The 11,327-nt window shown below is 33.7% G+C and overlaps 1 protein-coding gene across 3 annotated transcripts; it reads right to left on the minus strand.

Annotated features, from left to right (window-relative positions):
* Nucleotides 1-1,213: 1,213 nt before the first annotated feature.
* On the minus strand, nt 1,214-11,098 carry LOC123011455 (dystrobrevin beta). 3 transcript variants are annotated; one of them, XM_044408887.1, is made up of 17 exons: nt 10,960-11,098; nt 10,500-10,646; nt 10,231-10,447; nt 6,571-6,656; nt 6,361-6,512; nt 6,195-6,303; nt 5,975-6,141; nt 5,261-5,385; nt 5,099-5,203; nt 4,960-5,041; nt 4,774-4,815; nt 4,447-4,562; nt 3,868-4,358; nt 3,621-3,737; nt 2,601-2,645; nt 2,228-2,493; nt 1,214-1,982 (listed from the first exon to the last, which is right to left on the minus strand). In XM_044408887.1, the coding sequence occupies exons 2-17, from the start codon at nt 10,642-10,644 to the stop codon at nt 1,839-1,841; spliced, it is 2,409 nt and encodes an 802-aa protein (XP_044264822.1). In that variant the 5' UTR covers nt 10,645-10,646; nt 10,960-11,098; the 3' UTR covers nt 1,214-1,838. The 3 variants fall into 3 exon arrangements, with proteins under 3 accessions (XP_044264822.1, XP_044264823.1, XP_044264824.1); XM_044408888.1 differs by lacking the exon at nt 4,774-4,815; XM_044408889.1 differs by lacking the exons at nt 10,231-10,447; nt 10,500-10,646; nt 10,960-11,098 and adding an exon at nt 7,796-8,575.
* Nucleotides 11,099-11,327: the final 229 nt, after the last annotated feature.

An 11,327-nucleotide genomic window follows, 5' to 3' on the forward strand; every position in this document is an offset into this window, starting at 1 on the left:
TCTGCGTTTTTCGTAAGTTCCAACAAGCCTGTTTTAATTTTTTTAATTCAAGTTTTAAAACTTACATTTTACATGGTATTTATTGCACTGCCTTATAATCATTGTCAATATTCTATTCAAATTGTTCAATTCTTAATTTATAGAAATTAGTATATTTATTTATGATGGTTTTATATTTACGAAAATTCGTTTGGGGTTTTTTCCGGTTATGTGACCAAGTGCGTCTTTGATTGCGAATCAATATTTCAAAAGGTAAGAAAATGGTTTTTAAACTAAATGCTAACATGCTAAATGCTAAAATAAATAAAATCTATTTTACGATCGTGATCCCAATAATAAAACTATCAAAATATCTAATTATACAGGGTGTCAAAAAAAGTGTGTAAAATATTTATGGAGGTAGTAGTATGATAAAAATAAGCAAAAAAGTTTTAATAAACATGGGTCCGCAAAGTAACGGTTTCGGAGATATGGAAGATTATTCTGTTTTGAAACATTTATTTGCAATCTGTACAAACAAAAGAAGCCTCCAGCAAAAACAAAAAAAAAAGTTACATAAGATGTTTAAAGTGTTTCCATTTCTACGAAGGCATATCTTGGTCTGAAGGATATTGGAACTGTAAAACTCTCTATTGGCTCGGAATTGTTGGCATTGTTGTTTAATACGTAGCTGCAGCTCCTTGAGGCTATTTACAAGAGTACCACAGCCTAATGAAACTAAAAAAAAATTCTTTAAAAAATAAATATCCCCAAAAAAAGAAATTTAAGGGGTTTAAATCAGGCGTTCTTGCAGGCTTTCACAACAAGAGTCAAATACTGTTGATTTCACAAAACATCAGACAACCATCATAAGAAAATGCAACTTTTTGCAAAATAAAAAAAGGAGGTAAAAGAATAATCACATTCCGTTACTTTACGGACCCATGTTTATTAAGACTTTTTTGTTTATTTTGATCCATACTATTACTTGCTTAAATATTTTACACTATTTATTCGACACCCTGTATAAATGAATTCAATAAATTGAGAGGCGACAAATCTTTTTTTGCTGTCCGGTGCTAGAATCATTTATAATAACGACCCTGCACCTTCGTTGAAGCATTAACTTACAAATCAAGCAGCTTAAAATTATCCCGGCGCATCCACCAATTTATTGTCATTCGATGAATAGGCACATATTATTTAAATCTTTGTTGGAAAAAATAAATGTTCGTCCAATTGATCATTTATTAATTAGTTCACATCAGACATTCGTAAATATTCAATATAATCAAACAATATAATCAACAAAATTGTACAAATGAGTATTGATCACAATACCCTAGGCGATATCAAAGCAACAACCAGTTGAATAACTAATACCATCATCATAATCATCATTATTATTACAAGTATATACTAGACATTACAACAACGACTTACATAATTCCGAGTTACATCCTTCTCATGAAAAGGTTAATAAAAGTATGAAAGTTTCCAATGTTATATAAGCATGAAGGTTTGTTGGTTAATGTGTTAACTAATATAGATTACAGGAGTATTTTGGTCCAGCTATCTTAAGCCGAAATCTTGCGCACATCACTTGACGCTTTAAAAGGAACTATAGGGTGCAAAGCACTTAATATCATCTTTATATACAATCTTAGATAACGTAATATGTACCTAATAACTATTGATGAAATCTAATAATGTACTATAACCTTCTTCTTTTCCAGAAAAACATATTTTAAACCTCGACACACTCAGCAGTATAATCAAAGGACCACTAATGAACTTATTTTTACTTGTATACTTAACTGGAGTACACGGACAAAACGCATATAGTAATTTTTATAATTTTATCGATTGACCCATTGCTTTAGAGCTTCTTCAAACTGGAGGGTTTCTTTACTCATCCCTTCTCGGTTAGCAATTTCTTCGCCATTATCGTTGTTTTGTTCATTTTGCTGTTGCAAAATAGACTGTTGTTCACTCTTTGGGGTCTAAAACGTTAAATATTAAAATACAAATTTTGGTTTCGCTAATTATTATAACATTCATGTTCATAACGAAATCATGCAGGAGTTTTATACCAATAGGACAATAGTTAACAAAAATTTTAGGCGAACGAAATGTATTTTGCGAGTAAAGCTTGAGGGTTGAAATCTGGTATCTGATGAGCAGAACCTAACTAACCTCTCTAACAAGCGTAGCTAGCAGTGTTGTATTATCTGAAGGAGGCACCCACCTGCGGTCCGAAAGGGCTTTGATTGGACTCGGCCTGATTGTAATTAGGGTAATTTGGTTGGGCATTGTATCCTTGATTTGGGTGGTGGTGGTGGTTAAGGGCAGGGTACTGATGGTGGTTGTAATTTTGACTCGGGTGGTTTTCTGGGGGACTTGTCGGGTGTCTTGCGCGCAACTCCGCCATAAAGTTGGCGTCTTGGGCGTAGCGACGTTGCAGTTCTTGTTGCCAGCCACCATCGCTTTCGTCTTCACCATCGTCTTCAAAATCTAAACAAAGAGTAAAACATTTGATCCACTTGCGAAACGGTGAGGGAAGGAAGAACCAGCGCTAGGAATTGTACTTGTGAAGCGGCTTTTGAAGCTGCGCTACTCACCTATAGGTTTTCTGATTGCACTAGCTTCTGGCTGATTCGAGGGTTCTGTAATTTAACAATCATTCAGCAGGCAGCATTCCACATACAGTTCTACCACGGACCTTACTCTCTAAATGACAATGCAAGGGTTCGTGTTAGAGGAGAAAACGGAAAATAACCCAACGAAAACTTACCGATAATTCAAGAACATTGTATTTGCGGAGACGTTATTATCTCGCCTCTACTTGTTTTTTATAAGTAGGAATATATGGATATCAGAGGATGTGGGTCATATGTGTGCTGTAAGTTAATGTAATACTAATTCTGTAATAGTTTTTAACATTTTTGTGAAACACCAATGCAACAGTGTGTTTAGTTTTAAAAAACATTCTACCAAATTTTCAATTGTAATAATATTGTACATTTGTTAAAACTTTTAATATTGTTTTGAACTATACTACACCTAAAAGCAAGAATGTTCTTTATAAACAAAAATTAATATATAATTAAATTGTATTGCATTGTCTGTATTTTTTGTGTACGTACGTAGGTATGTAGAAATGTGTGAAAAAATCAAAAATGCGGTAATTAAAAAATTATATTGTACTTTTTTTAAAAAATACATAAATAAAAATTTTAACAATAATAAACATTTTCAAAGTAAACAACAAAAATCACAAATAAAATGGAGTATTTTATAGTCTGTGTTAAATTGTATTTCATGCTAGCTGCAGATCCAATTACAGACGCATTCCGCAAATTAAAACATACTCAGTCAAACTTTTGTTGTATCAAAAAAAATCAGTTCAAAATAATATACGTTGTAAAATATACAACCAAAAAATTCAAAATATATAACAAGACGAAATATACAAATTGTAAAAAAAATATAAACTAACTTTGTACAAAATCTAAAACAATATTATACGAAAAAGTGGAGGAGAAACTAAATAGCCTCAGTAATTCATAATACTAAACGGTGTAAGCTTTAAGTTAGGTACAGAAATACACAAAATTTCCTAGATTTTCACATGTCCGTACCTGAATTTAGTTCTCTTACTAAGGTAGACATTGCGTTAGTTACAGAATCTGCAGCCACTAACAAATCGTTCCTCAACGACCTTCCCACGGAGCCCGGTGTCCCATTTCCGTTAGAACCTGACAAAAACAATAAATATTAATATCAATAGAACATACTCAACACGACTTAAACTGCAAAATTTTGTTAGTGTACAATCTTTAAATTAAACCACATGGCAGTATTTCTAAAAATTTTTGGAGGACTTACCCATGCTAACACTGGAAGATCCACCGAACGCATTCCTCACATCCCCTCCAACCCCCATCAACGAATCGCTGTTGTGCATGACCCTCTCGCTTCTTTCCTGGACAGAAGTAGGTATCACGCCCATGGGATGTCCCACATGAGTCGGTCGCTCCGCTTGACTAACAGTCACAATGGAATTATTGGTAGGAGGCATACTCATGGGTGTTTGTGGAGCACTACGGGGCGGTTGTGTGGCTGGAGCGCCTCCTGGAAGTAGTGGAGGAGATTTTGTGCTTCTTGGAGATGAATTCGGTGTGGACCGTGGAGAACTCTGGTGATTTTTCAACATCTTCATCAGACCTTCAAGCTGAATCATTAACTGGCGACGCGAATCCTGCAGGGTGGTTAAGTGGGTTTCAAGCTCGTCTTTACGCATGCGCAACGCCCTTAATTCGTTCATCAGAGCCGGGTTTTCAGTGCCGTGACCACTGTTTTCCAATTCTTGCTGGCGCCTAGGGTGACATTTTTGTTTTTCAGAATTTAAAATCACAAATTGATGAGTTTCGTGGCTTTTGAACCTAAACAACAGTGAAAATTTACCTTAATCTCGCGATTTCTCTCATAATTTCACGATTTTTCGCTTCTAATTGGCTGATTAACTCTCGTTGAGCCCTCGTCGAATCCATTCCTAAACAAGCCTCTGAAGGAACTCTCCCCTGACGAATAACACAAATTAGACAAACAAAAGCCAAGGAAAAGGTGAGTTTTCACATAAACATGAAAAGACACCTTTGATAGCCACAACCTACAATATCGTAAAATATTCATTTCTGATTTTAACAGTTTTAGGGACTCGTAGGTTGCGAGTGAGAAGTATACAATTATTTGCATTTTAAGCTGAGAATGACATTAAGCTAAGCAACTCACCGTGTCCGGTGAAAGCGAGTTTTTTCGGTAACCGCTTCTCGCCTAAAGAGCAACGGCAAAAGCACATTTAGGAACATCATCATCCAACATAAAACAAAAAAGATATAGAGATAAATGAGATAGAACATGCTTTAGTTATTTTATTCGTGGAGAAAATGTCTAAGAAGTATCGTGAAAAATTCTCACCATGCCTGAACGCGCTTCTTGGGCCAATCTCGCTGCGTACCTCGCTATCATTTTATGTTCGTCATCTCGAGCGCTGTCTAAACTGGATTTCAACAAAATTATTAAACTTATCGTTATTTTTTCGATTAAAAGAAATTACCTTCTCGCCGTCGATCTACTATCCAAACTACCCATTCCGTCAAAATGCGAAGTGAAATTGTTGCCATCGGGGAAGCCATTGTGAGAAGGGATCGGCGAGGGGGGCCTGAAATTGATCAATTTCAATCAAATTAGTCGACACTATGGTATTACGAAAACGTACACGATGTGAGAGAGATTCAGAGTTTTCTCGGGCTGTTCGGGGAAGCGAGGCAAGTTGTTTTTCTGTTTGTCGGGGACGCAACGAAAAGACTTCCTCAGAGATTGTCCGATTGTTTTACTAGGAGACTGAAAAAAATTTAAAATCACTGTAAATAAGTGATTGCAACGGACATAATGAAAGTTATCTTCCATTTTTTATTTCATGCATTTCTTGTGTCTAATAGTATAATTTGTAAATTTATAAGATTTAGATTTTAGACTTTAGTATTGAGAATGAATATGAAAGTTCTTATCCTATTCAAAATGAGTGGGATAAGTGACAGTTATCCCACAGTCGTTGATAAAGGCTATTATGGCTTTCGAAAATAGTATATTAGAAAACAAGTTTCATAAGACCAGTCTTGAAGCACAAATTCAAGTTTAAAAAACGAGTGGCGTAGCTACGAATTATTTAAAAACAATTTTTTTTGTATTACTTTTTGTACTTTGTCCCCTTTTTAAACAAAAATTTTTACTTTAATCGATTTAGAGATTGTTGTGAAGTCGAAATTTTATCAAATTACCCTTTATCTATTAAGACATCGCACGTGATGACGTCGCGTTCTTTAATATGTCCATTAGAGAATCAAAATGGAGGCAAATTACAAAAATATTTTTTCAAGTTTTTACAATATTTAAAAGTATAAAATTGTTAAAAAAATAAAAAGAGACGTACAAAAGTCGAGTATTCCTTAACTTGATGATCCAACGTGTGCGGGGCCGTGACCCTTCCCTTCCAGAAGCAGTCCTGACATAAAGTGTAATGGGGGCACTTCTGACACCGATAACGGAAGCCTGTGAAATTTTCCCTTTGACAAGCATCACATTGAGTCGGATGAATAACTGCGAAAGCAAATAATTACACACATTAACTTATAGCTGTTATATCTTTTTACCGTTTTCGACGTTAGCTATTCGATGAAGTAACGGCAACCAAACTAGACACGGCGGCCCAGGATCGGACATCAAAGTATCCAAAAAGTCATTCACGGTGATTTTAACGTTCTGTAAACATTATTTAATTATTCATCAGTTAAAAGCAATTCAATTTTAAAAACTCACTGGATTAAAAATTGAGTTTGCGAGCGAATCGGTATAATTGAACGTGGGAGATTCATAGACGGCTGCAGGCAAAGCTAATACTTCTTGAAGGTATTCGTTGAAACGCCATTGAATGAGAAGACCGTTGCTGTCGGAAATTTGGGAAAAAATGTCTGAAAATACAGGTGCTTCTTTAATACGGCAAATAAATGATTTTAATCTACAGCTTACATCGCAATTTATCCATTAATTTTCCGGCACATAATGTTGCCAGGGCTACCTTAATGGAAAACACCCGAATTTTTCCCACATTATCCCTGGAAAAAAAATATCAACAGGTTTTACACGACACTATTAATTTTAGCTTAGAATCTCAAACATTTTGAACGTTTAATACTGCTACTACTATTTTAAGAAATGAAAAACAAATTAATTATTATTAAGAAAAACATAAACAAAATAAACTCAATCATTAATTTGGCTTCAGAAAATTGAAGAAACAAATAAAATTTGTTATTGGTAGAAAGGCATTAATTAGCCCAATTGCATTGACTTTGTAAAGAGACAACGACAAACCTCATAATAATGTGTTAGGCAGTCGGGATTTATGTATTTACACTCCCACTACCTAGCGATAATTATTTGCGAGGCGAATTTTCTAAATGTAATCATTTAATTTTTGAGTGTCGTACGGCACTAGGCCGACTCGTGCTATACGTGGTAGCAGGCGGTTGGAAGAAAATAAATCCCGTCCGCCTAACACTGACAATTACCATCGCCTGCTTGTCTAAAAACGTTGGCATAAAAATAATGTAACATTTTTTTTTCTAATGAATATTACATAAATATGTACAAACACCTAATGAGTTGTGATTCGTAACAATTAATTTTGACACTAATACTCGTAAAGTGCACATAATTTCCTATAATATCGTGCGATCAAAAGAAAAATAAGAGTAGGCGTCGATTAAATTCTACAGTTGGCAACATATTGGCTGGGAATGTGGGCTGGAAATTTTCCACACAAACTGAAAATGAAAATGACCATTCACCGTTTTCGTCTTGTACCGCATTTTTGTAATAACTTGCAACAATAAAAATTTTCTGCTCTAAAGTGAACATTATTTCACTCAAAATGAATAAAACGCAAACTTGTCAGTTTCCGCCGACATTTCATGTCAAAAATCAGGATTGCCATTGAAGGACTTCAATCACCGCCTACTCTAATTTATTTATTTTTGTGATCGCACGGTATTATCTGATTCCGCATCACCAATATCTTCTAACCTTCCAACGTAATTAATTAAAATTGCAAGAGATTGTATGGGAGCAAAACCAATAGCTTTAAAGCCATGAATAATAGATTTCATAAAGCGTCCTCCACTTTTGCGATTCCTTCCTTACTCGCAATATCTCTTCCGCATTTAATAAATTGTCATTTTCATATTTGGCTTACCAGAACCTAATACAGCAGTCGAGTCACGAGGAGCTTCTGTCACATCAACTTTTATCACGTTTGCACAGTCCCAACAACGTTAATCATTAAATGTTGATATAGTTATCTGTTAGTCAAGAAGCTTACATGTATGTATATTAAACTCGGTAAACAAAGAACAGCAGTGCGTAAAATCATTACGAACCCACCCTACAATGTGCAATTCTCGACATAGAACCCATTCTCACATAACATAAAACATAATAGGACCCAATGACTAGAGCTCGAGACTTAACACATCGACGTAATCTAAAGCCCTGTCTACACTAATAAAACAAATGGTAAATGCCGTGGTTTCAGCAATTTATTGTTATGCTCCTCTTACGTTAAATTAACACCCGCCGTAAGCCTTGCGGCCCACCCCTGGACAATTTTCTTCAAGATGACAGGAATTGGGATCATATGAATAAAACACAGTCACAATTCACCACTTCATCAATCACAATTTATACAATGAAAGGCGACACAAGAAAAGATTTGTTTCGGTCTAATAATTTCAACTATGTTGTAAAACATGGAGCTTAATAAAACTGAAAGGTTGATAAAGGAAGATTTTTTCTTGCTGTTGGTGTCTGATAAAAGCATTTGCAGCGATATTTTCTGTAGTAATTGAACGTAAAAAAGCGGATTACGCATTTTTTCCAAGAGTAGCAGTTTCAAGAAGAAGTTTTTAAGACTCCAAAAGAGTATCCTCTATAATGACTTGAAAAAATATTTAAATTAAATCAACTCTTAAAAACCCTTTCTTTTACACACTGTATCTTTCTTATTTGAACAATAATTTTAGTCCTAAATGAACAAAAATCTCTTGAAAAAAAATATGTACTCAATGATAAGCAAGAATGTTTTGAACATCTAATGAATTATCTTAGAAGTGATAAATTTTCATTTTCCGTTGGTGGTTTATTTTATTAATCTATATGTATTATTACTATTAAGCAAGTAATAAAGAAAATTGTAATTCGAAATGGTAGCTTAAAAATAGAAATTGCAGATAACAAAAATTCAAATGAAATCATTTAATTAGATACATATAGACAAAAATTTCAAGTAAGATAAGATACCAGGAACATGAAAAAAATGTTTAAAAAATTCTATCTGTCAAAAAAATTTTACATTTATTTTTTGACATTTGACATTTTTTATGTCTATCTAATGATACAGTTGGAGACAAAATACTCTGGTCGTCAATGTCACTTGAGTGACATTAAATTGTAAAGCATGCTTTAGGACTGTTAACCTTATTTTTAGCTACTGTCAATCATAGTTGACAAGTTGTATGTACAAATTTTTGATARAAAAATATAATAGCTGTCATTAATTTGAAATTGTCATTTATTTTAACTTTAAAGCTTGAATTATATTAAAGTGTCAGAAAAGTGACGACCAAAGTATTTTGTCTCCAACTGTACTGATGATCTTGTATATGTTTTTTATAATTATTTAGTAAAGGTAAAAAAAAATTGCCAATAAAAGCCACAAATAACATTAAACATAATTACAATTTAGGATACTGCTTCCTTGTATCCTCTTCTAATAGCCTAGGCAAAAAAACTTCAAAAATTATTTTTCCAAAAGAAATAAATATAATCAAAGTGCAATATTTAAACTCTCATAACTTAGAAATTTTTATAGATAAAATTTACAATGTTCCTGATACCTTACCTTACATGGCTTTTTCTCTGGGGCGCAAGTTCTGGCGCACCCTGTATGTATTTGCAAAAAAAAAACATAACAAACCATCAAACCTACAAAAGTTGTATCAAATAATTACCCGTTTTTGATGTCGTTCAAACTTTATAACAATTTCTAAATTTACTACAATTTCTTATTCAATACTAGAGTTGAAAAATGTTTTGAAGAAAACACAAGTTTTATAGTTTAAAAATTTCAGTCGTTTAAATTCTTGTTCCCTAACGGGAACGAATTTAAACTATGACCTCGATCTTTAAACTTTCTATAAAACTCTTGTTGTCTTAATAGTTATAAAATTCAAGAAAAACGGATGAAAATCTATGTTACAAAATTATCTAGACGTTAATTGTTTTTCACAATATTTACAACTTGTTTATATAAAATGTTGTGTTTAGATTACATCATTCCCAATTTTCTATTCCTTTTAGCCAAGGCTTTAGAACCTACTCATGTCATGAGCAACCATCTATTTTAGCATCCTTCAATTAAAACATACAAAATATTTCATTCAACCAATCAACCATCCAAATAAACAAGTAAACGAAATATTTCTCTTCAATAAATACCAAATCAGCCTTTATAAATATTGACTTCATCGTTCATTTAATTCACTGTTTGAATATCAGTTAATAGAGTTTTATACAAAAGGTCAAAATGGGTCAAACGACTGACAATACATAGTAAAACACTTTTGAACTTACACAGTGGCATAAGCAGCCAGAAGCCAATTCAGTAGTAAACTAGAGCACACATCAACATGAGCTTGTTGCGTGGGTGGTGCCCTTTTGTTCAGACTGTGGTAAAGAGAGCATAGCAGAGTTTCAAGCCGAGCAACACTGAGCTCTGAAGATGGCTCCAAGGCATGGAGGCCTTGCTCCCGAAACGCTTCTATCACATTCCAAATATCAACAGCATGTACTGCAAGTCAACGTGTTAGTCGCTTTACCATGTTAAACTTTATTAAACTTACGGCTGACTTTTTTCTGAATAAATCTGAGTTTTGTGGCAGTTCGGTATGAGGCAAATCTTATCAGATCAAAATTGTGGGCACTCATCTCGTGAATTAAGGCCAACCGGTGGTCCCCCGAACTCGAGAGGTTATCTTGTCCCTGCATTGCTGCAAAACAATCAACATATCAATAGTAAAATGCATAATTCCGATTTGTTTTGATTTTGCTGCTCGTGATAAAAAGCACGTCAATAGAATGACATGTGTCAATCAATCAAGGCCTACGCAAACTGAAAAGATTACGCTGGAACGCCTTTTACTTTCTAATAACAATTAATAAAAATAAATGTGCTAAACGAATCATTTAAAAACCTTTTTCTTTCGGAGTTAAACGAACTGTCACTTCGATATGATAGATGAGATTTTTAGGTTTTATTGATGTTTTCGTGGGTTTTCGTCAATTAAAACAAAACACACTTACTATTTGCTTTTTAATTTTTGAATATATGAAGACACTGCACTAATAAATCACAAGAAAAAGTTAAAATTGTGAGAGAAACAGCACATTCCACCACACAACGTACGCCATTTTATTCGAGCCCCCGACCAGTGGTGGTTCGTCAACCAGGTCAACCACTCTGTAAGTGGGTTGCATAAATAACGATTTGAGTCTTGAGCGAAATATTCCATAATTTACAATTTCCATAAACCAAAAAATATCAAATTTGAAAAAAAATCTAAAGTAAATAAATGTGTTGTTTAAATGTGTAAAACAAAAACATTTATAATTTTAATATCTTTATTAAAACATGTACCAAAAATATTTTTAATGTGATATCATAAACTACT

The sequence above is a fragment of the Tribolium madens genome, unplaced genomic scaffold, assembly GCF_015345945.1.
Source record: "Tribolium madens isolate multiple individuals breed KSU strain unplaced genomic scaffold, Tmad_KSU_1.1 Scaffold_91;HRSCAF=231;Tcas5.2_LG7, whole genome shotgun sequence".
NCBI classification, from domain to species: Eukaryota; Metazoa; Arthropoda; class Insecta; order Coleoptera; family Tenebrionidae; genus Tribolium; species Tribolium madens.